At 37.5% G+C, this 26,530-nt stretch overlaps 1 protein-coding gene across 1 annotated transcript; it reads right to left on the bottom strand.

Moving 5' to 3' along the window:
- Window positions 1-4,138: 4,138 nt before the first annotated feature.
- Window positions 4,139-21,150, bottom strand: tmc1 (transmembrane channel-like 1). The gene is made up of 17 exons (XM_053228740.1): window positions 18,905-21,150; window positions 15,823-15,981; window positions 14,964-15,430; window positions 14,664-14,770; window positions 13,062-13,160; window positions 12,790-12,932; window positions 10,959-11,103; window positions 10,691-10,885; window positions 10,380-10,559; window positions 9,839-9,991; window positions 9,358-9,486; window positions 8,278-8,345; window positions 7,914-8,153; window positions 6,762-6,887; window positions 6,213-6,291; window positions 5,806-5,935; window positions 4,139-5,420 (listed from the first exon to the last, which is right to left on the bottom strand). The coding sequence occupies exons 3-17, from the start codon at window positions 15,112-15,114 to the stop codon at window positions 5,248-5,250; spliced, it is 2,118 nt and encodes a 705-aa protein (XP_053084715.1). The 5' UTR covers window positions 15,115-15,430; window positions 15,823-15,981; window positions 18,905-21,150; the 3' UTR covers window positions 4,139-5,247.
- Between the last annotated feature and the right edge of the window lie 5,380 nt (window positions 21,151-26,530).

Genomic DNA, 26,530 nt, shown 5'->3' with positions numbered 1-26,530 from the left:
GTTGGCCTTCACATGTTCGTTTTGCTAGCCTTTATTTTTTTCTTTTTTTTTTTTAAACCGTTAGGGCCTCTTGTGTCTTTTCTAATGTAGATGAGTCCGTGATGTAATGCAGATGAGTCTAATGAAATGCACTTTTAACAGAGGATTCAGGACACAGACAAATACGGGGAATTAATTCTCTGTCACAAAATGCATTACTCGCTGCTTGACCCATCCTGATGCCCTACTTCTGGTTGGAGTTCTCATCGGTTGAGTTCGCTCGCTGCTGCTGGGGGTGGCCCCATATGGACGGCCTGAAGAACTGTTTGGATTGCTGGGGATGGTGCCACCTGGGGGCTGTGGAGATGGCTTGGGGATCACATATTAGGAGCTGTACTGTAATGGCCTGGGACTGCGATTGCTGTAGTGGCTTTGTGGCTGCGGTTGCCACGAACACCTTCGTACTCAGGACTCCATCAGTGGACAGTGGATAGATTTTAACCAACCGGACTTCTTGCAAAAACTGCAATGAATTTATTGGTTGCACAATTGCACTATTTGTCCATATAGTACACAATAACAGAAGGGATTTATTTATAATTGCACTATCCATTGCACCCAGATGAGGATGGGTTCCCTTTTGAGCCTGGTTCCTCTCAAGGTTTCTTTCTCATATCATCTCAGGGAGATTTTCCTCGCCACCGTCGCCTCTGGCTTGCTCATTAGGAATAAATTCACATATTTACAATATATTTTTTGTGAATCCATTCATTTCTGTAAAGCTGCTTTGTGACAATGTGCATTGTTAAAAGCGCTATACAAATAAAATTGAATTGAATTGAATTACGTTCCTGAAAAAAAAAACACCCTGCTGCACTTTGTCCACTGAGTTTAAAAAATTTCATTGGTCAGTATATATTTGTACAGACAGCCTACGTTTGTGTGTATGCATATATTTGTGTATATATGCTTATGTCTCCTTATAGGTGTATATTTTTAGCAGCTGAACAGAGTAGTAGGGCCTGGGTGTCCAGCCTGTCTGTAGCTGTCTGTAGGGGTGTGTACCAGGGTTTGGCATCCATAGGGAACTGCACAGCAACCAGGGGCAGAACTTTGAGGTGCAGAAGGTGGAAGTATGACCTCAGTCCAGGGTGCAAGAGTCTTGGTTTTTTCACCCTTCCCACTGGAATGGCCAATCCTCTAAGCTGGCCAGTGAATGAATGATCCCTCTCTGGTTGTGGGAAAGCTGATGGATGTGGTTCAAATGGTCTTATATCAGGACTGCATTTCATCATATCTGGAAGACCAGAAAAGAGCAGAACAATGCTCTCGAGCAACACCAGAGCCTCCAGAGCGCCCCAAAGTTACTCAGGATGATCGCTGTCCCTCAGCAAGGTGTCCATGGATTTTTTTTTTTTTTCAGCTTGTTATGTCTGACCAATCTATCTTTCAGTGCATTCATCACAGTAGTACAGTTTTGGGTATGCTACTGGAAGACAGATTGAAGATTAAGGCTGATAAGTGTGAATGCATGTATTCATGTAAGGTTCAAGGTTCGAGAAGTTCTGAAGTGGCTTGAGCCTCTGACCAACAGGTTAACAACATCAGTTAACAATCATTTCAGAAAAAAGGAAAAGGTGTTCCAGATGACTTTTATGACACTTTTTTAAGAATTTGAAGGCAGAATTTAATGCATTATACTTCTTGGCAAAAGAAATCCTATAATTCAACAAGCAAGAGTTTCTTCAGTGTTGGAAAATATGCTGGATGATTGTGCTATGAATTAAGCAAAAAAAAAGAAGGGTGTCATAACAGACTTGGAGTCTTGAACAGAGGGCTGTCAATCAAATATTTCCATTACAAATCAGGACCATGTCCCAGACAAATGGTCAGATTTGTCTGATCACCAAATTGAGCTTTACTGGATATTTATTATGGCACTCTCCGAGTCAATACATGCCTAATAACATAATTAAAAAGATAAATGACATCACCTTTATCAAGAATTAATTAAAGGCTTTTATTCAAGTGTAATGGTTTGTGAATTAAAACAATTCATTGTTCAATTTATTGCTTAGTGGTTTAGTCATGCTTTTAGATTGTAAATGGATTCTTGTGCAGCCTCAATCTAAGTCAGCTCCTTGTTAACTGTGGCTTTCCTAAGTGAACGAATAAAGAAAAAATCTCACATGTCTCAGATTAATAGTTAATGGTATCTGCCCATGCATTTTGCATGAGTGTCTGCAATGTTAATGAAATGTATGCACCAAGTCTCTGAGGAATAAATGGCAAGATTGCGTAAAATTAACCCATGCCTGTTGACAGTCAACTATGTTCGTATTTTAGAGCTCTTCAAGCATATGTGGAAACCATGTAATTACCAAAGGAATAAAAAAAATCAATACACGCACTGGATAATCAGTACTGTAAATGGGACATGATGCCAGGGCAAATGGCGTAGTCAAGGCCATCAGACGATTCATGAACCACATATATCTGTGCTGGCAAATCTCTAGCAGTGGAGAAAAGGATCTATCTATGGGACACAGTACACCAGCACAGATAACAGTAGATTTGAGAATACAGCGAGGGGGGCATCTGAAACTCCAGCAGTGTATATTTGAAAAGCATGGAAACAATGCGCACAATGTACCTCAGGTTCATTCTGTTTCCAGCATTCAGATACCGCTCTCTATACGCCTTGAATAAACTTTACCAGACCTGGAAACTAGATATGCTTATTACATTGAACGATTTAAAAAAAAATTTCATCAACCTAGATGTATTTTTTTTTTTTTTTTGGAAATGTGTGTCTTATTAGAACATGTAATGATTCCATTTAATTTATATTCAAGTATTATTTTTTAACTTGTGGTGTTTTGTTGAAAATTCCACTTGAGATCTTTTTAAGATCTTTTTAAGATAACTGGGGTTATTTATTATTATTATTATTATTTTTTAACGGATATATCAGGAACTGGAATACACTAATATGTGTTTATAGATTACAAATCTGTTATAGGAGTTTAGAGTTTGGTGATGACAGATTAGATACTTATCACGAAAACAATTATGTACTGAAACCTAATTGATGATTTTGAAACTTAATGAACTCAGGGTAAAATTTAAAAAAAAAAGTAAATAATTAAATGAATAAAATAACGTAATTAATAATAAATAATAATTTAAACAAAATTATTAGGCCTTTGGATTTTTTATACCAGTTGCATTCATAGGTGAGACAGTGTAAATTCTGAAAATAATAATATAATCCTTGGATGCAGTATTTTTTTTCCCAAATCTAACAGAACTGAATACTCTTAAAAGTTAACGGCAGTATTTTCAGGACATTTTACTTGTTTTTCATGAACACTGTCACCTCGTTAGGGATCTAGATCTCCATCCTGATTTCTGTAAAGCTGCTTTGTGACAATGTCTATTGTTAATCATGATATAATAATAATAATAATAATAATAATAATAATCATCATCATCATCATGTTATATAAAAACATTCACATACAAACCAAGACCTCAATATATTGTGGCCGTATTTTAATTTATTTGATCACACAGCTTCATAACTGTCAAGAAGAAATATAATGCAGCTACTAGGTCTGTAGACAGAGAGCTATATTCTGGTGTAGGCACGTCTGAGATCAGACAGGTGAAACTTGACTAACGATGTGGAGACAATGAGGCATAGAGTGCAGAGGTAAGCCAAGACCTCAATCTGTCACTCACCATGAAGGTCTGATAAAGTATTGTTAGTCTGAGATCAAACACAGCTGAGCTACTCTGTCCATAATGACAAATAAATATCAGGTTAGACTGAAAAAGTATCAGGTCAGTTTGTTCAACAGGTATAATTAAAACAACAAAGCACCCAAAAGAGCGATGAACGTTTACAATATTATAAGAGTATTACATAATGCTGGACGCAATAATGATACTTTTGAAAAGTGCTTAAGATTCCAGGAAGCCTGCGTGCCAATTTATATGAAATGGTTTTACTTAAAAAAAACAAAAAAACAACCCATTGCTGTCACTAAAGCTTCCTGAGCTTCTGTTTATCTGTTTATTTCCTAATATATATCCTTCATATATATATATATATATATATATATATATATATATATATATGTGTATACTGTTTGTCTTTCTGTACCTTGTTTCCTACTTTTCTCCAGATTATTCTAATAGGCCCATATTCAGAGTTGAGCTACTACGCTTGCATAGTGAGAGGTCAAGGTCTGAGAGCTTGATATAACCACATTGAAATTCATGCTGAAATTCATGTTTTTAAACTCATAAACACTATGGAATATCATTTGAGGCCATTAACACAGCACCTTAATGTGAGACCAGTTTTTTTATGGATAAAATTATGAACAAAGTTTAAAATGAGTTGGAATTGTAGCAGATGTTTGCTTGGTCAGCTTTTCCTTTATACCATGACTATGTTTTGTTTTTGTTTTTAATGGAAACATTGGCATTATTTTATTAATTTGACAAATAGCCAATTTAGTGTCTTGTAGCTATGTTAAAATAATTGTGCATAATAAAATTGTCAGTGCAACATACGTATCTATCTATCTATATATATATATATATATATTTATATATATAAACGATTAAAGTTCCTAAACTTCAAGCTTTCTGTTGCTGTATTTCTAGTTCAAAAAAGAGCTAGTTCTATGTTAAAGAGGCGGAAGCCATATTGTTAAATCAAACCAGTGATTGATGCGATAATTATTAGGCCTATTAGATGTTTATTTGACTGTTTATTTTTCATTTTTTCTCTTGCTTTTTTGTTTTTCTATTATGTAAAGAACAAAATGTGGTCTTCAATTGTGTCTTCAGTCCATTATCATTATTATAAAGCAAACAACCACAACAAAATGATGCTTATATTAAATTTGAATTATGATGTTGTCTATTGCTAAACCCGAAATGATTTATTCAGCTGAGCATCCGCACTGCAGAATCATTAAATCCGAGACAATCCAGGTTTTATCTGAGCACATAAACAACGCAGTCTATCTTACTACTTGTCTATGTTAAAGACTAGCAAAAGTAATATAATAATTAACTAAATGAATTCCATCGTATTTAATGAAACACTTCAGAAGCTATGTTAATCTGGATAGAAAATAAATTCAGCAGAGAACTGACTCTCCAGGAGCAATTAGTGATAAAGAAACACAAGATGAAATATATCATAGTGTCTGATGTGACCCGCTCTATCTTCTGACTTCTTCTACTTCTTTAATATGGCGGAAATCCTGGAAGTTGCCCGTGCATGAGGTGAGACCGGGGTGCCGGGGGTCGAGTGTAAGTAGGTCTGCGAGAGTATTTGAGGCCAGAACCTCGACCCCCACTGTAAATATGCGGAGGAGGAGGAAGATAACTCTGTCCGCTGCTCTTGCTGCTGTCTCTAGCTGGAGAGAGAGAGAGAGAGAGAGAGAGAGAGAGAGAGAATGTGAGAGAAAGTGAGTCATTTGAAGTCTATTTTGGTATTAGTGTTTTCGGGTGTGTTTTATTAAATGTTATGTGTTTGAGACATGTTGTATTATATATAGATAGATTATTATTATTAGTAGTAGTAGTACTAGAATATGCAACATCAAATAAGTGTATCTATGTTTGGGGACCAGAGTTCAAACATTTATGCTGCGGATGAACCCAGCAATCCTACCAATAATGGCAGACGCTACTGCCCAGAACTCCAGCGAAAGGTTCTCAGCTTCACAGTCACTGTCCATACCATTGAAAAGTGACACTGTTAGTACACTCACCTTTCATTGACACTGTTAGTACACTCACCTTTCAAAGACAAATTGTTGTTTCCCTGCTTGTCCTGTTGTTCTGTGGCAGCCATATTTTTGGTCTTCTCCAAATATTCATCCATCTTCTTTGCTTCAAGTTTGCTCCTACTTCTATTCTCCTCACTTTGCTGTTTTTTTTTTTTTTTTTTTTTTTCGAGAAATACAGCACAGCAGTGTTATTCCTTTAAATAGTAAAATATGCATCATGCAATTTCACTGTTTTCTATGCTAAAACTCTGTAAATGACCAAGTCTGCATTGAATCATGTGTATTGGACCAGCCAAAGCAGTAAGCTGGACTTTGTTGTGTTGTATATATATATATATATATATATATACTTAAGTGATTGTATGAGTTCAGTATTAACTGATTATTTGCCCAAAAATCAGTCATTTTTCAACTTACAGCCTTCAGTTTCTTTTTCAGATCAAGGTTGGCCTGCTTGTATGTTTTAGATGTGACATATAGGTAATAAATCGTGAGGCTAAAACAAAAAGAGAAAAAATATTGAACATTTTTAAGGATATTACAACTGTATACACTCTTTATATTATTACATTTTTAATATTCTTAATTATACTAATTCTATTCATATTATTCATAATATTATTACATTATTACTATTCGCATTCTTATAAAACATAGAAAAAACTATATATTATTTAAAAATTATACAATTTTGTGCCAAAAATTTAGTCACCCCTGGTCAAATTAAAAATGTTTTGTTGCTTTTCTAAATATAAAAGTTTTTACAGGTTTTTTCCCCAATACTTTAAATTCCACAAATAGTCTGTACTGGTGCATTAAAATTTGTTATTGCACAAGTTTGTTAAAAAAGATATAATTTGACCAGGGGTGCCCAAACTTTTACCTTAAACTGTAGATTATTGGTTGAATGATTATATTGTACTTTTCCTAGTGTTATCATTAATATGTCTCTACACTTGTGCTTACATCAGGAACAGTAGGAAAGGCAGGACCAGTCCCGGGTTTGAGATGTAGCTGAGCGCTTTTCCGAGCCAGATTGGAAAATCCATCTCCAGCGACTCTGGGATCACATCATACATGTGTTGTTTCCCACTGAAATAGTGAAATAGGAGTGTTATGTCCCAATTCATCTCTTTTCATTTTACAATTAATTTTATATATTGAAAAATACAGTATATCTCATATATGACTTAATAGCAATATTAAGTCATATTTATGTAAACAGACACACAAAAGTCCTTCCTATACTTGGAGGATCATCCTGATGGTGTGTGTGTGTGGGTGTGTGTGTGTGTGTGTGTGTGTGTTTGTGTGTGCGCACATGAGTATAAGTTGACAAGAGTGTACTGATGACACTGATGAAAGTGTTAATTAAACATTGCCATCTGGTGCACCCTAGTGGTAGAGTAGAGGAGAGGCGATATGTACAGTCTTCTTCTTCTTCTTCTTCTTTCGGCTTTTCCCTTCAGGGGTCGCAACAGCGAATCATCACTCTCCACCTATCCATATCTTCTGCATCCTCAACACTTGCACCCACTAGCTTCATATCCTCATTTATTACCTCCATATCCCTCCTCTTTGGCCTTCCTCTTAGCCTCCTGCCTGGCAGCTCCATGTCCAACATTCTCCTACCAATATACTCACTCTCCCTCCTCTGAACATGTCCAAACCATCTTAATCTGGCCTCCCTAACTTTGTCCCCCAAACGTCCAACATGAGCTGGCCCTCTGATGTACTCGTTCCTAATCCTGTCCATCCTTGTCACTCCCAAAGAGAACCTCAACATCTTCAGCTCTGCCACCTCTAGCTCTGACTCCTGTCTCTTCATCAGTGCCACTGTCTCTAAACCATACAGCATAGCCGGTCTCACCACTGTCTTGTACACCTTCCCCTTGAGTCTCGCTGATATTTTTCAGTATAGTAGAGAAATATGAGTCCTGTACTAACATCTGTTCTTATTTCATCAGTACTGAAGATCTAACAAACCTATAACAGATTGAGTTCCTCAGATTCAAGTGTCCTTCACTAATATAAGACAAACATTGTATATAAAGAGCATGCTAAGTTAATATGAGGAAAAACCTTTGAACTCTGGATGTTGTGTTGCTCCTTCAGTACCTGAAAGGCCCGCAGTCAAAGGATGGAGGCATAGAGACAACGGTGAAGATGACCGGCAGTGTGGAGATGAAGATGATGACCAGCAGTATGGCCATGTATAAGTTGCTAGAATATGAGGCTTTGAAGATGCGTGTATGAGGGATATTGCAGCACATGACACCCCAGGCTTGTATATACATGGACGTTTGCAGTCTGATGAGGTTGAGTGCGGGAAGACAGGGGGCGTATAACGTCCCCATGCTGAAATACACACACACACACACACACACACACGCACACACATAAACAAAATAATTAACTCAATTTGGACCAGGTATTGTACACATAGGTAAAATAATAAAGAAAATAGAAAAGATCATCCTACCAGATCATTCCTTGGTTGAATATGAGGGTGAGCAAGTTCCCACTCAGATCGAACAACGAATAGCACGGCTACAAATAAGAAAAACAGTCTTGTGCTTAAGTATGATTGATATACTGGTGTTCACATCAGGATAACAGACAGGGCTGTGTTTTAGTCTCAGTCAGTTTATGATGTTCTGGAAAGTATTGCAAAAAAAAAAAAAAAAACACTTCAACTTTAAAAAGCAAAATTAAATCTGATTGGTCAGAAGTTTTTGATTAATTTTCCGTAACAGCAGCCTGGACAATAGTGCCAGCTGCAATATTTCTATAGAAATGACAATTATGGTGGACGATCAACATAAATAAATTTAAAAAAACAACAAAAAAAATGTGTATTTGTTAATATGGTGAAGTTTTGTGCGACAAGACATTTATTTAATATTTAGGGCAGGACTCATCTATGGCAGTGTCAGTGCTTTGTAACAGTCAGAGGTTCTCACAGCCACACCAGTTTGTGCTTTGTGCTTTCTTGGTAACGTGACAAGCTGCTTTTGTCATTGTATTATCTTAAATAAAGAGAGGTTGATGAAAAAATGACTGTTTGTTGCTGCTAATAACAGGAACTATCTTGTTTTATGGACGTTTCCCAATGTTAAATGTAATAAAGCAAAATAAAAAGTATTTTGTGTCATTCTTTTTAATTGGTAAATTGTTGTGGTATGAAAGGAATAAAACACTTGGGATGTGCTTATTTTTGGAAAATGATCAACTTCGGGTGGTAACGGCATCACACCACTCTGTCTTTGATTATGTTCCCATAGCAACTTTGCCTGTCATGATTTATTGCTTATAATTATAATTATGGAATTATTTATTGAATGGCTTAATAATTAACTCAATAAAATACTGTAAAATACTGTAGTGTATTAAATGATTGGGTTGTTGCTCAAAATCACTAGAAAATAATACAGTGAATATGCCTTTTTTTTTTTTTTTTTACAATTTTTTTTCATGCCTTTTATAGAAATTCAGCCACTTTGGAACATAATGGTTAAAGTGTTGTACAACTCTTGAAGAAGGAAGTGACATGAATGCTCACAAAGCTGTACTCCAGGTCCCAGCACCAGCAGTGGTTGAGGAAACGAATCACAACTGCTCGGAAGAAGTCATTGATCAGCAGCACAATGTAAAAAGTCAATGTGTCTGTAATCAGCATACGTACAAACTCCTAGGAAGGGAGAGAGAGAGAGAGAGAGAGAGAGAGAGAGAGAGAGTGTCTTCAAGGCTTGCCACTTTTTCCACTAAGCATTTTTGTGCTTAAAAAGTTTTCAGTGATGAATAAAGGACATGTATGTACTATGGTCTAAGGTTTTTTTCCTGCATTGGTTTATGCACATCATTATACATGGTGTACTGCTGCCATTTAATCCACCAATCTTGCATTTTTATTAATAATCAGCATTAGTGTAAGCCTAGCCATAAAATGAATATCATCATTTTATAACAACACTGTAAGTCAAAAACCAAGATGATTAATAAATATACCCTTTCTTAGCATAGATAGATAGATAGATAGATACCTGTCCCACCAAAGTCTCCCAGCAAGGCCCTCTGGGTACATCTGCAGGATCCACTCTGAATGGAGAACCAGTCGAATTCTCCGCTGTGGACCTGTTATACATGTGAGACTGCCAAATGGTCAGATTAACCTTCATTTCCTCTTCTTCAGCCATCTGGTAAACAAGTAAACAAACAATAATACTCTTCTAACATACTGTTCACATTTTCACACTGACATTTGTCTGGAAGGTTGCTACATTTCTCTTGAGTAGAAGAATCTGTGACGGGATTTTTCCAATACCACCTGTTATCTGTCTGCAAATCTTGCCAGAGTGTGGGTCTGAATTTATAACCAAAGAACAGACAATTGGCTAGAGATTTTTTATTTTTCTGAATGGCTCAGATATACAACAATCTCCGAACTAAAATGGGCCAAAGAAAATGTAATATGCTGTCAGTGCCCAAGGGAGCAGGATTTACCAGCATTGTGCTACAAATCCTCCAAATCCACACTCTAGTTTGCATCTCTTTCCAAAGCAGCGATGCGCTCCCATGACTTACCGTGAATCTGACCTGGTCAACGATGGCTATGAGGAAGCTATAGAGGTTGCCTGCGTAAAGGGCAAAGACACGGCCCAGCTGCCAGCACAGGGAAATGCGTGGGTGATAATTCTCCAAATGGCTTATTGCCTCAAAAAACATTGGACCGAACGTGGTTAACAGAGACATCACTATGTTCACCTGAAAAAAAAAAAAAGGTTTGGAATTATATCAGTTTTGTGTTTTTTTTTCATAGTGGACACCATCTAGGACATGCATACTGAGAAACAGAAAAACATACATACATAGAAGGACACATACAGGATTCTTACTTCATTTCTTTCCCACCAGTTGTGCTTGTTCATCCCATCCCGGAGAAAATTTTCAGACCTGCGCGCTACATAATAGATTAGATACCCACTTCCTGCCAGAATGGAGATAATCAGAAAGTTGGCCAGGAGACGGAAGAGTAACGTCACGCGGAAGTTTGTAACCTTTTGAGTCTCCTTCTCGTCAGCAAGGGCTTCCTTAGGAGAAGAACCATCAAGGTCCATACAGACAATTTAAAACACACACACACACACACACACACATACTCACCTTAATGTTTGTGGTGTTGGAGGCAAACTTGTTGTCGGCTGTCTCCGGGTTTCCAATGAGGTAATCCCAACTGGTGAATATTTTCCAGCTGTAATTAAAGTTGGTGTCATCTCCTCCACTACTTTCACTGGTGTTGTGTGCCATGCTGTGGACAAATGTTAGGAAAGGTGACCAATAGGTGGTGCAATATACCATTTCCGTAATAGGAGGAGACAAACCTTGTTTGGTTTTTATGTTTTGTTTTATTGACCTTTCAGCATTATTACAGGTTCATAAAGACAACTGTCATGAAAAACACTGAATTATTTTGCTGTTACAATGAAACATCAATACTAAGTATACCAAAAATTTAAAATAAACCAAAATGAACCACAATTGAAAATGTACAATTAATTAATCTAAGATCTATATCTCGTATCACAAAACTAAATTCTGCACATATAGGGGATTGGTGATCTCCTTTATCTCTCGGTTCAGCATCTTGGGATGGTCAATTTGTTTGAATTCCTTGTCTGGCGACATGTGAGCTCCTCCCTGGGAGCTTCTCACCGAAGTTGGACTTAAACAGCTTTCTTGCAAAGCCAACAGTTAAGTGTGTCTCTCTTCTAGAGTGTACAATCTGAGAGTGCAGAGGGCCTCTAGGTACCCTGAGTACCTCTGACCAAGTATGATTTTACAAGCCGGTTTCTGCACACTTTCCAGTCTTTTAGCCTGGCTAGTCATAGAAATGTTCCCGACAGGGACTGCATACTCCAGCACCAGATCGAAACCAGTTCTGGGTAGCAGACTCCAAATTTCTTTAGATGACACAGAGCAAAAAGCTTCCTGTTGGCTGAGGTCAACAAGTGGTCCACCTGACTGTCCCATCTCAAGTTACCCTGGATGGTAACCCCCAGGACTTTGACTGTGTCACAAACTTCCAATATATTCTGATCATTGGAGAGGGTTGGCCTGGCTAGTGTATGTCTCATGCTGGTGTAAAACTTTACATTTCTTTGGGTTGAGTTTCATTTTATGCTCCTTTACCCAAATATTATGACCATTCAGGGTCTGTTGGAAGGTACAGGGTAGTTGGGATGTCCACATCTGGGCCAATGTCATATCATCCACATATTTCCAGTGATCTGTTCCATCCTGGAGAGCACTGTTAATCAGTACTAAGAAGACAACAAGCCCTAGTATGGTTTCCTGCAAAAGGCCACATGTTAAGTAGTCCCAATCAGAGAGATGTCCCTGATAGCGCACCTTCTGGTGACGGTCAGCCATGAATCTGCAGATCCATGGACTGAGGCCCGGTCTCACTCCAAGATCGAGGGGGCACTGTACTGCCACTGTGTGATCTACAGCAAAGGCCTTGGCAAAATCTGTTGTGAATAATATGCACACTGAGCCTGAAACATCACAGGCCTTGTACACAACTAACTAGATTGTGTGTTGTGGAACGGTTCTGTCAGCTACCTAACTGCACAGGATCTAAATTTGGCATGATGTCAATCAAAATGATGATTCGCCAAGAAGAATAGGCCAAAATTAAACCACCATGTGGCAAAACCCTAATTGCTTTCTTACCATATCAATTTCATTATAAACATATCTTGAATCTTGACTCAGTTTCATTTTTTTTTAAACATATCTTTGTTTATGCTTATAAATACATGCTTTTCTGTTCATATTTATAAGAACAATATCAAAGGCAATATGTGTGAAAACTTTGAAGTGGATAAATGCACTAGAAGTATATTAAATAACAAAACATATGTGTCCAAATATTTATTTCCCCTACCTGGATACATGGTATCGACCATGATCGGAAATGATGTCCCACACTCACCTTCTAATGACCACCATGTAATTGTAAGCCATGCTGGCCATCGAAACCACAAAGTAGCACAGGGGCATGCGGAACCTGAGCCAGCCAATTGTTCTCTGGTTGTTGTAGTAGCCATAAAACATGACAGAATACTTAAGGTAACCCTGTAAAAAAACACACAGGCTATTCATGTTACAGTATTGGTTTAAAACTATGCTAATTAAGCTATTCATTATCACCATGCTTAAACAGTGCAACAGTGCAAGTGCATAAAATCCCAAAGATTTGCTGACCCCAATGTCATATATGACGTCAAAATCCAAAGCACTGGCTTGTTCTTGCTTGGGGATTGTCTTCCTGGGAATACTCCCATATGGCTTCCCCATTAATGCCTGTAGAGAGAGAATTAGAGAGATATTGGATATCTAGAGCAGATTTGTTATACAGCAGATTACAACCTGCTATCTAGGTCTCTGCTGTTGAATAATATAGATACAGAAAGGTAACTCTAGGTTTTTCAACATGAACCAGACATCCAGATACATGATACTATGATAAAACTCTTGCATCTGGATGTAGGATGAGAGAGCTTCAAGCGGCTTCCCTTCCTACGAACATAGTAATATGATAATATTGTTGGATCATTAATTTACAATCATGGCATTATGGTACATACGTGGCAAAACGTGGGCAATTTAATCAGCCTGTAGTATTTGGCTTTTTCTTTTTACTGTTTTTTTTTTTCTTTTCTACTTGGATCCCAGCAAGAAGCTCAAATGATAAAACATCTCAATAACAAACTCTTCCAAAGCCCCCATGACTGGTTTTAGATGTATTTTCTTTTGTTGTGTGCAGATGGATGGTTTGGTTGGCTTCTGTGAAACTCTTAGAGTGGTGCATGATCCGAGATGTCTTGTGCAGGGTCCCAGGACAACTCCTTGGGTCCACAAATCTGTTTCAGCTGGACATCCCTCATCCAATGGACCAGGAAATACAGGTTTGAAGAGAGAGACATGGAACCGTGGTGATATGCAATACTGAACTGCCAGTTTTCAGAGTTTTCAGTGACAAGTGAATGAGGCAAATGAGGTGAGGTGATGATCACACAAATTCTTTAGGCCATTGAACAGCCTGCTATAGATGTCTGTGGGCTGTTTCCCAAGCTTCCATATTTTTCTTGAAAGCACTCATCCACTGCTTCTGCATCCTTGGGCATAGCTATGGGTAGAGCTGGCAGGGATATGTCTCAGAAATTTTGAGAAGTGGTTAATGACAAAAAGAATGGCCAATAGATCAGATCTCACGGTTGAAGGCTATTTGAGACCAGGGGCAATGGGGAAGTAGTTTACCAGTTAGCAAAGACGTTGGGATGACCAAAGGTGGAGGATTACCTTCAAACACAGTGAATTATACTTAACATGAATTCTGACCATTACTTAGCATTCAGGTAGATGGTAATTCTTTGTAGCACCCATATGACCAGTGGTCACTACGTGTGGTTACTTAGCTTTGGTGTTCTTAGATCCTGGGTGATGGGAGGTGAAGAATATTGGAATCAAGAAAAGAAGATGGCTCATCCAGCTTGTCAAGGGTTAAGGTGTTTTTCAGATTCTTATGATCTGTTTATACAATGTCAATGTAGTTCTTCTCTGCAGGTCTGAGTTTATGGAAAACCCTGTAAAGGCATTGGGTTACGTTTTGGCCGGGGACCCCAGCCACTGTGAAAGAATGCCCCCTACCCTTTCTTTGGAATTGTCCAGTTCAAAAGTAAATAGGAATGCTCAAACAGATGCTAAGAGATGTTTTAGCCAGCCATAGCTTTTAGTGCCATAATATTGTTAAAGTGTTTATGCGCAACTTTCCATGGAATATATTGAAGCCAACATTTTCCTTACCTCAGGAAACATAACAAGCCCAAAGGACAGGACAAAGAGAATTATGTTGATGCCAAACATCCATCGCAGAAGTATAAAATAGGAAGCTACTGATGAGCCAAAATGACCTGAAGGAGGATACAAATACATCATCAGAGAGGATTGACAAGTTGGTGAGATTTTTAAATTTGCTGAAAAGACTACTGCTAATGTGCATCCGTTCATGTTTGATAACTCTAAAAACTAAGCAACTGAGGTAAGTGATTCCTTAAAAGCTAAAAGCGATCAACAGGAGCACAGGTCATACAAGGTTGAACGTACTTTCAATTTCCTTGATCTTCATCTCCCATGGAATGCAGGCTTTCTTAAAGTTATGGAAGTGTCTCTGAAACTTTGTCCATTTCTGAGTACGCAGGGGCAGTGTATTACATGACACAAAACACAAAACAACTTGAAGTATGCACCATTTCATGCACCATAAGGAAACATTGCGTTGTGTGTATGTGTGTGTGTGTGTATGTGCATACGTAGTATGTTAATTTTTTTGAGCGTCTACATTACAAAACTCGCAAAACATACAAAAGCCCAAACCACTTAGAGTCCATGAAGAAACAACTATGTTGGTAAATAAGTGGTATAATGAACAGATTTTTGCATGAACATGATGAATATTAAATTTCAGATCATGACTGCTGACCTTCATCATGAAGACCTTGTAGGCATACAGCTTCTTTCCTTTGCATTTTCCTACAGTGCTGTCGTACTTTTCTATAAATGCTTGTGACATCCTGTGTTGCAGAAAAAAAGATGCAGGAGGATGAAGATAATAAGGAGTCCTGTGTGACTTATATGACTCATATTTTTTCTTTTTGCAATCATTAAGGTCGCTAAGTATAGGTGTTACAACATAACCCTATAATGACTGCATATACTACATCTTTTTAGTATAAGGTTTGTGATTGTGTTTTTGATGTCATTGCAATGTAGGCATCTTTTTGTACATGAGTCAGGAAAGAAGCTTGGGTGTGTATGTTACCCTTCACTTATGACCCCAGTAAACTAACATAGTGAGTGTGTGGTTTGCCCACAAACATAGGTATGTATAAACCTGGGTACATTTGTGTGCAGTGGATCAGGATAAAGCCATATCTGTGTGTATACTGTAATGTGTGTGATTGACCTGAGCATAGACAGTTTCTTGTGCATTGGCCAAGGTTTTGCTCTCAGTGTGGCGATGAACTTCTTCCTCTCATCTATGGCTTCCATCAGTTTCTCCAGCTCCTCCTCACTCAGCGAGTTCACCACAAACTCTTCATCTGATGAAGAGTTCGCCTCAGAGCTATGGAAAACATCAAATTATGAAGTTTGAATAATATGATAACATGCCATTTGATTTGTCTTTTTAGCCAGCCTTTATGCCTCTTCGTATCGTTGTCATATGCGGGTAGGGTTGCTGCCTCACAGCTCCAGGGTCCCTGGTTTAATCTTGAGCATGAGTTACTGTCTGTGTGGAGTTCCACATGTTCTCTCTGTGTTTACATGGGTTTCCTCTGGGTTCTCCAGTTTCCTTCCTCCTCCCAGATCATGCCAAGAGGTGGATTGGCTATACTAAATTACCCCATAGTTTGGAAATATTTGTAAATGTGTGTATACGACCCCCTGCAACCCTGATCAGGGTTTACTGAAGATGAATAAATGAAGTGAACACACTACAATCATTCTATTTAGAAAAGACAGACATAAAGATTACCTTTATTTGTATTATACATAGATATACTGTATATATAAAACCATTTTTATTTGCATATGCCATCTTAAGAGTCTGGCTCAATGGCCCAACAGTGTAACAGTGTATCCTGAGATTTGAGATCTTGACCTTCCAATCTGACCACTTTTACATTTTATTATTACTTTTACGAGATTTAATATTTTTTCTTTAATACAGTGGCATGCAAAAGTTTGGGCACCCCTGGCCAAAATTTCTGTTAATGTGAACAGTTAAGCAAGTGGAAGATGAAATGATCTCCAAAAGGCATAAAGTTACAGATGACACATTCTCTTTATATTTTAAACAAAATCATTTTTTTTCATTTTCATCTTTTACATTTTCAAAATAACAGAAAAGGAAAAGGGCCCGCAGCAAAAGTTTGGGCACCCTGCATAGTTTGTACCCAGTAGCACCCCCTTTGGCAAGTATCACAGCTTGTAAACGAGTCTTTGAGTTCTTGTTTGAGGGATTTTCGCCCATTCTTCCTTACAACAGTCTTCCAGTTCTGTGAGATTCCTGGGCCGTCTTGCACGCACTGCTCTTTTGAGGTCTATCTACAAATTTTCAATGATGTTTAGGTCAGGAGACTGTGAGGGCCATGGCAAAACCTTCAGCTCGCGCCTCTTGAGGTAGTCCATTGTGGATTTTGAGGTGTGTTTAGAATCATTATCCATTTGTAGAAGACATCCTCTTTTCAACTTCAGCTTTTTTTTACAGATGGTGTTATGTTTTCTTCCAGAATTTGTTCGAATTTAATTGAATCCATTCTTCCCTCTACCCGTGAAATGTTCCCTGTGTCACTGGCTGCAATACAACCCCATGCTTAACAGCTGGACTGGTGTTCTTTTAATGAAATTCTGTGCCCTTTGTTCTCCAAACATACCTTTGCTCATTGCGGCCAAAGAGTTCTATTTTAATTGGTCCACAGGACGTTTTTCCAAAATGCATCAGGCTTGTGTAAATGTTCTTTTGCAAAATTCAGACGCTGAATTTTGTGGTGAGGACGCAGGAGAGGTTTTCTTCTGATGACTCTTCCATGAAGGCCATATTTGTGCAGGTGTTGCTGAACAGTTGAAAAGTGTACCACAACTCCAGAGTCTGCCAAATCTTCCTGGAGGTCTTCTGCAGTCAAACGGGGGTTCTGACTTGCTTTTCTAGCAATCCTACGAGCAGTTCTCTCTGATATTTTTCTTGGTCTTCCAGACCTTATCTTGACCTCCACTGTTCCTTTTAACTGCCATTTCTTAATTACATTCCGAATTGAGGAAATCGGCACCTGAAAACGCTTTGCTATTTTCTTATAGCCTTCTCCTGCTTTGTGGGCGTCCATCATTTTCAGAGTGTTAGGAAACTGCTTAGAGGAACCCATGGCTGCTGATTGTTGGGACAAGGTTAGAGGAGTCTGGGTATTTATAAAGCTTTGAAATTTGCATCACCTGGACTTTCCTAATGATGACTGAACAAGCCATGACCCTAACAGGCTAATTAAGATCTGATACCTTGGTCAAAGTTATCGGAGAGCTCAAGTCTCCTGGGGTTCCCATTCTTTTGCAGGGTGCTGCTTTCCCCTTTTTCACTCTAAAATTGTACAAATCAAAAACAATACACTGATATTGCTTAAAATATTGCAAAAGAATCTTTCATGTTTAACTTGATGCTTTTTGGAGATTATTTCATCTTCCACTTGCTTAACTGTTCACAGAAACAGAAATTTTGACCAGGGGTGCGCAAACTTTCGCATGCCACTGTATTTAATACCTGTACTAGTATTAATTTTGCTATACATTTTAATGTTTAATTATTATCATCGTTTTAATACTACTTTTGCAGTTCTTTTAACATTTTTTTTTACTAAAAAATAATTATATTAATAATTATTATTTTTATTACTATTAATTATACTGCTTTATTATTATTATTATTATTATTATTATTATTATTATTATTTTGAGTAATTTAATTAATTAATTACTTTGTTTTAATATAATTAATATATTTTTATTAGTTTTACCATTTTATTTCTATCATGTCACTGATTTCATTACAATAAATTTGCATTTTTATTGCCAATACTTGTACTATTATATTATTTTATTCCTACTATGTACAATATTTTGTTACTAATACTTATTGTTTTATATACTACTTTTTTTAAATTAATTTGCTGTTTTTCTTCTTTTTTATCTTACTTGCTTATTATATGACCACTGAAGCTGTATTACAAATGATTAGACTAGATTTATTTCAATTGCTTGTAATTATTTATTTTATCCATTTTTTAATCACCTGCACAAGTTTGCTAGTTTAGTAGTATTACTATTATTATTGCTACGAGTTATAATTTTATTACTATTACCTTTATTATCTTCATTACTACTACTCTTATTTATTAATTTTAATCTTAATTTTAATTAATTTTCCTACTATTCTACAGTTTTAGTTACTCATACTGTAATAACTACAGATTAACACTGTTTTATTCACATAAACCTACCTGTTGTCTATTGCCTTTTTCCATTCCTGATTCATCTTTTTTAATTGATTATTTTCTTGATTGTTTTCTTGCTTAATTTTCATCTTCCTCTCTGCGTCTTCTTCTTCTTCTCCTTCTACCTCCTGCTGTTTCATGGTCCTCTTGTTCTTACTGTTATTTCTTTCCTTGGGAATCTCCTCTACCTCTCCTCCTCTCTTTATCCCTTTCCTTTCACTGTTGTGAAGATGATCTGATTTTCGCCGTAGCCTCTGCACTTGTCCCTTGTCAACTTTACTCTTTCTTTCGCTCTTCTTTTTGTCCATCTCTCGTTGCTGCCTTCTTCCGTCCACATCAATATCAACAAAGTAAATACTGTCACTTTTATCTCCTGCAAAAAATAGGTATTTTGGTTAGTTTATCAGCATCACATATTTATCAGGTATAAACAATTATTAAGGAGAAGCTAAGTGTGTGTAAGAGTGTTTGTATATGCAATAGGGTTCAAAGGTCACCAAGCACTATTTAATTAGATATGAAAAATAAAACAATTCAGTTTAATATTTCTCTTCCTTCTGTGTTGTCAAGAAGTCATTATATATTTTTTTATACTGATTAAAAGCAGTACCAAAGACAGATTATAATGCATATACTGTATAAAGCATGGAGTGAATGCTATAACTATTTGTGTAGAAATCTGTCATCACATATATGTAGGAAACAAATATGTAAAGGAAAATAAAAACAGTTCTTGGTGCTATTAGATGACTTTTGGACCCTAGTTATCTTCCAAATCATGCGCAGTTGAAACATTATGGCCTACCATCCTCCACATCAATGCTGACTGTAAAGACAAAATGAAAACGGCATTTAGACACGAGTAAATAATTATAAGAGAAAGTACCAGATGTCCAGTGAAATGGGACAAGCTCATTAATCAGCTGTGTGAGAAGCTGCAAACGGTAGTTGTCTCTGGCACCATATTATTAAGAGTAAAGCATGAAATCATTGATTATCACATAAATGTCAGTATGTCAGTAAGGTTAATGTGCATGAAATGATCCTACTGAAAAACAGCTCAAAAATATTAAAGATAACCTTAAAACCAAACTAACATTTTTTTTAACCTTGTTAGCGCAATATGTATAGCTTTAAGATGTACATAAAATGTCTAAATTCAGCTTTCATTTCCTGATATTTGCCTCCAGATGTGGTGGACCACCCAGTTTTTAGGTGAGCAAAAGTATAGGAAAATAAATTCAAGTAAATAACACTTATTTAATATTTGGTTGCATATCCCTTGCTTGCAATAATTGCAGCAAGCTGGCAACCCAGTGACATCGCCAAACTGTTGCATTCTTCTTTTATGATGCTTTTCCAGGCATGTAGCGCAGCTTCCTTCAGTTGTTGTTTGTTTTGGGGGGGTTTCTCTTTTCAGTCTCCTCTTCAGGAGGTGAAATGCTGCTCAATTGGGACACAGTCTGGTGATTGACTTGGCCAGTCTAAACCCGTCGGCTTTTTTTCCCCTGAGCAAGTCCTTTGTTTTGTTTTCAGTGAGTTTTGGGTCATTATCTTGCTGCATGATGAAGTTCCTCCCAATTAGACTGGATGCATTTCTCTGTAAATTGGCAGAATGTTTCTGTAGACTGTTTCAGTGAGCCAGTTCCAGAAGCAGCCATTCAAACCCAAGCCATGACACTCATGACCTCTACCATGTTTGACTGATGTGCTCGTATGTTTTGGATCATAAACAGATGCTTTCTTTCTCCACACTTTGACCTTTACATCACTTTGGTAGAGGTTAATCTTTGTTCCAGAACTTTTATGGCTCATCTTTGTATTTCTTTGCAAATTCCAATCTGATTCTTACTGCTGATAAGTGATTTGCATCTTGTGGTACGGCCTCTATATTTCTGCTCTCAAAGTCTTCTTCAAACGGTGCATTATGACACCTTCACCCCTGCCCTCTGGAGGTTGTTGATGATGTCACTAACTGGTGTTCTTGGGTTTTTCTTCACAGTTCTCGCAATGTTTCTGTCGTCAACTGCTGTGGTTTTCCTTGGCTGATCTGTTTGATGTCAGGCTGTTAGTACACCAGTGGTTTCTTTCTTTTTCAGGACATTCCAAATTGTTATATTGGCTATGCTCAATGCTTGCACAATGGCTCTGAATGATATTCCGTCTTTTCTCAGCTTCAGAATGGCTGACTTTTCTCCCATAGACAGCTCTCTGGTCTTCATGTTGGTTTATCCTTTTTTTTAATAACGAATCAAAACCCAGGGCTGAAACCAAAAGTAAATATTCAGAGCTATTAATTGTCTAAACAATCAATCTAACAGGACACAAGAAACACCTGTCAGTCACATTATCCAATATTTCTTATCACTAGAAAAATGGGTGGGTTCAAACAAAAGGTGCCATGTTCTAAGATGCTTAACACATCTAGATGTAAATATCAGGAAATGAAAGCTGAAATTCTGATCTATTGTCTCATATTCAGCTTTTGATCTCAACCCGAAATGTTCCCAAATTTTGTTTTTCAGGTTCTTGGCAAAGCTTGTACAGTTATTGTATCACTTGTGTCCAGTGTAACCAAAGCTGTGTATGCTGCAGAGGTCATTACAAGTGTACTAGTGTCAAACAGCAGGTACAAAGGGGCATTGAGGAGGTTTCTCTCTGTGTCGTTACACACCCTCAGGGTCTCTGGTCGAGGTCAAGCGATGCTCATTCAACCATACTTACACACACACACACACACACACACACACACACACACACACACACACATATACATACAGGCATAAACACACACAGAGCTGCATAGGCACACCCAGGCAACCACAAGATCAGTATATATGATAGCTGTGGTTATGTAAATGAAAAAAAAAGTCAAATTAGTCTGGTCTAGACACGCATTTATGTCATATATTCATCTCACTCTACTACATCTCTAGTGCAGCCCATGTCAAGTTCAAGTTTACGGAGTAAAAAGTTCCTGCAGCTACATATGTGCCTATGTTACATTACTGTTACATTACATAAGTGCCTATGTTGCGTTACTGGTGGAACCACCTAGTGATACCAAAAGCCTGTGGAAATAAAGCTTAAGACCAAACTCTTTTTACTTGTTTTTTGATGGTGGAATGAACTACCCAGCTCAGTTCACTCAAAACTGTCAAGGAATGCCTGAAGACTCTGTACTACTACTGAAAAATAACCTTCTTCATCTCACAGAGGTGTAGCTCTTTAATTTAAATAACTTTATAGAAATCCTAGCTCTCCAACACTAGTAATTAGCTGTGAATGTCTGTGGTCTTCTTGTCTTCAACTCACTTTCAGTTGGTAGTTGGTAGAAACTCACTTTGGATAAAACAAATCTTTAAAAGAACTCAGATAGCAGCCTGATAACTGATATTCAATAGGAATTCAACATGAGTCAATGGATCAGCCTTTGCTTTAAACACATTAATTCACTAATCAGTAAAAAAAAAAAAAATAAGGAACTCACTAATAACATTATCTGAAAGCAAAAAACCCCAATTTACCGTCACTCTCCAATGTGATGAGCTTCTCTCTTGGCATTGTGGTAACTTTGTACCTTTGCGTATATGGCTCCGTTCAAGAAAACTAAGAAAGATGCATTCATGCGTGTGTATGTATGTGCGCAAGTATGAGAGGACAAGTGGACCATACACCTAGCCAATCCGTGATCGGCCAGTGATGAGTAAGGAGCATGACGAGTTCACTTTTTGCAGCCATTGAGAGACCTCGTCCAGGAACAATAAGCACTCGAAACCCTAGAGCCGCGCAATTTCTCATCCTGTGAATTATTCAACATAATTATGACTCCCTTTTTTTGAAGACAAGGGGTGGATAATTATTCAAGATGAAATACATGCCCAAGGTGATACAGAAGGCCATGTCAGATGATTGATCTGCTGTGCTGATATGAGTTTACTGAACTTATTTAGTGTGGAGAACAACTGTATTGTGAATTTGGCCAGTTATAGTTAGCTTCAAGGGTGTTCTCGTTGTAGGCACAATGGTGTGTCAGCATGGTGCCTCAGTATAATATTAAATATTTCTCTCAATTATTTAACTGATACAATTAGCTGCTTAATTACTTAATAAAAATAAATTTTTAGGAAACGATCTATGCATTTGGAGATACAATATATGCATAAAATCTGTGATCAGCATCCCGGAACAAAAAACAAACCAAAAATTCATTGGCTGTGGGGGGGTTAGAGACCTAACCTTGTCTCTGTAAATCTTTTCAGTGTCATCATGGAGAGCTATTTGAAAAGGTTTTGGATTAGGTTTCAGAAATGTCAAAGAATGGCATTAAGGAGCAATTTATTATTTATGATTGTATTATCAATGTTTTATTGGTTCACGCAAGACTATAACTTAGGAAGCCATTATGAAGTTTTGTTTCGTTAGTTTCTAAGTAGCTTCTGATACTGGAGAAGCTTCAAAACCTGGCTCTGACATTGATGAAGTTGCGGAACCTGGGAAAAATGAAATCTGTTTCTGATATTGTGGAATGATCAGGACCTAGGACTAAATTTGGAGATGGCGCACAGGACTTCTACTAAGGAAGGTTCTGGAAAGTTGACACCGGGGATAGATTGAGATAGCTAATACCCACAATCTCAAGGTATACTGCAAAAAAGAATACAAAAAGCACCTCCATGAGCTTCTCCATTTCCATTGTCCATATTGTGCAGCTTTTTAATGAGAACCGTGCATGTTAATCATACACTTTTACATTCAATATAGGAATTAAAAATGGCATCAGTTATATTAACAAGCTGATTAAAAATAATGAATCTCTTAAGAGTTCTTAAAGATGTGTTTTTTTGGTATTTGTGTAAGTTATATATATTCAGGATATTTATTTTAGTGTTGAACTTTGCCTTGAGAATACTGTACAAATTCTAAATACATTTTGAATTGACACTTTTCTATTATTATTATTATTATTATTATTATTATTATTATTACAATCTGGACTGCAGTTAATAAGAGAGATGAGAAGCTGGGTGTTTCATATAATATTAAAATCACACACTGTGCACACACACACACATGTGTAAATCCCTTTAAAAAAAAGTACAGCATCTTCCAATTCATTCACTGCATAATTATGTTATTAATTAGTAAATTAATTCACTCTTTTATGAAGAAATATCTCCTTCATCTTTCTAACCTGCATTTGTTTAGCCTCCATAACTTTGGGTTATATATATATATATATATATATATATATATATATATGTGTGTGTGTGTGTGTGTGTGTGTGTGTGTGTATAAACACGCAAATGGAAGAAGGCAGCGATGGGAACTGTCTAATCAGCAGTTCAGTTACACTGAAAAACACAGGCTTCCCAGACAGCTCGGGGCTGGGAACATGTGGAGGTGTGTGTGTGTGTGTATGTGAGAGAGAGAGAGAGAGAGAGAGAGAGTGCACTGGTAGTACATTGTGTTCTTGTCTGTCACCACAAGGGTGTGTGAATGCAAGATTAAGTACTCACAAGCACACACTCACCCACACACTTAGATACTTTTTGCTAGCATGAACAAATCTACAGAATGTATCATAATCATAGCTACTTAATATAAAGCGTGTGTGTGTGTGTGTGTGTGTGTGTGTGTGTGAGAGAGAGAGAGAGAGAGAGAGAGAGGCAGTGTTTGTGTTTAAACATGAGGCCAAAAGATCAAAAGAACCACAACAAATCATGAGTGGAATACACATGAGGGGGCGGAGTATCAAGCCCAAATATGGAAGAGGCGGGGTTATAATGTGTCATTCTCAATGTCAGTGACATCACTTCTCATCTCTGTCTCTCTGTTTCTGACTCACAGACGTGATGAGTCACTATAAGCTTTATTAGCATGCCTGGTAGACTTCTGGTTATAAACACGTGCACACACACACACACACACACACACACACACATCCTATCTAAGAATAAGAGCTGTATAATTTGAACAGCCTTAGTAGGGCATCAACTTCCACTCCCACTCCCATTGCGTATGTGTGTTTGTGTTTGTGTGTGTGTGTGTGTGTGTGTGTGTGTATAGGGGGGCGTGTTTTTGTGTTTCAATGGAGTTTGCAAATCTGCAGTAATCCCATCTAATCTAACCCACTTAGTGAACTTCCTGTGTCAACAGTCATGCATAAATTCAAATCACACACACACACACACACACACACACGTGGTGTCCACCCATTGTGTGCAGAACCTTCTACAGTTATTCTGGATTCTTATGTGTTTCTGTTTCTGCAGGTAAAACTAGAAAGACTCCAAGTTGTTTTTAAAAAAATTCCATTACTGAGTATGTTACTTTCTTTAATCACGTACAAGCATTACTCTTTAACATTTACTTTTTTTTTTTTTTGCAAAAGCCATATGAATTTATTCTTGGAAACAATTCCCAGGAAACACTTCTTAGTAAGAGTCTCCAGCTTTAATCTGTTCTTTCCATCTTCTTTCCCTCATATGACCCATACGGTCAAACATGGCTGTCACGGCTTGTGTACATCCCCTGACTTGTGTAATAAGGATTAAGTCAGAGAAAGTAAGCCTTGTCTCGCCAGCAAACCATAATCACTCTGTCATGTTTCCCACGGCCGCCTTGAGCTTTTCACTGACCTGCTACATGTTAACTGTGCAATTCCAGATTTTCCAGACATTATTAAGCCAAGTAGTGGACTGTGTTGGTCAGTAAGGGGATCCCCTAGTGAAAATATCTAGCTTTGACAATCTAACTATGCACTACTGTATATTCTTACACTATTAACCTATAACAGGGTGGACTTGTGTGGTGGACACTCCACATAAAACAAACTTTTAAAGTGAAGTGAAGTGAAAATGTGTGTAATTTTGATATGATGATGTTTTCTATAAGGAGATGTTCATTTAGAATTTTTGGAAGGAGTCTCCAGTGTCAGTCTCCATCACACCCTGCTGATATGGTCTCTAAGACTTAACATGACTCAACTTGCACAATAGGTTACAACTGGTTATGCTTATATTTGTAGCTTTTCTTATAATGGAAGTAATCCAACAACATTGCCCTTTTTTATTAGGATTTCTTCTAGGATTTTCAAGAATGATGGTTCATCCTAGAGCTATTTGAATACCTTTACAGTAGATTAAGTCTTAGAAATGCTATTTATGGTCCTTTTAGCCACAAAAATAACCTTCGGTCAATCTTCTGACTTGCATTTGTCTTTGACATACATACACAAAGCTTCTGAAAATATAAGAGCTTTTCCTGGAATGGGTAATCTGTGACGCTTAATGAAGCCAAGGGCGGGAGGATAAGGGAAATACTGATCCCAGATCAGCTACGATTCCCAAGAAAGAGGCACAGAAACAGGCATACCACTAATTCCCTTTTACCACTAATCTCACATCAAATACAACAACTGGATCATGACTAAATAAAAAACTGATCTCAGGTCACCCTAAACCTAGAAGAGGTGCAGGAACCCTGTGCTGTTAAAGCAAGAACATTAACACCCATAGTGTATGTGTGAAATTGGCACCTGTTGACACTCACCTCTCCAGCTGTTCCTAGGTCAGTTACACATTGTTAAACGAGCTGCTTCCTGACAACAGCAGCTAAAGCCATTAGACA

Source organism: Pangasianodon hypophthalmus, chromosome 24 (assembly GCF_027358585.1).
Source record: "Pangasianodon hypophthalmus isolate fPanHyp1 chromosome 24, fPanHyp1.pri, whole genome shotgun sequence".
In the NCBI taxonomy this organism is placed as follows: domain Eukaryota; kingdom Metazoa; phylum Chordata; class Actinopteri; order Siluriformes; family Pangasiidae; genus Pangasianodon; species Pangasianodon hypophthalmus.
The sequence above is the reverse complement of the archived record's forward strand: the minus strand, read 5'-3'. Positions and strand labels throughout refer to the sequence as shown.

Excerpts from the sequence above, each read along its gene's own strand:
- tmc1 (XM_053228740.1), bottom strand. The coding sequence starts at position 15,114 with ATGAAATGGTGCATACTTCAAGTTGTTTTGTGTTTTGTGTCATGTAAT. Across the intron at positions 6,292-6,761 it reads CCTTTCCTACTGTTCCTGAT|CCTCACGATTTATTACCTAT; the intron begins GTAAGCACAAGT and ends TTTTTGTTTTAG. Across the intron at positions 5,421-5,805 it reads CAACAATTTGTCTTTGAAAG|CTAGAGACAGCAGCAAGAGC; the intron begins GTGAGTGTACTA and ends CTCTCTCTCCAG.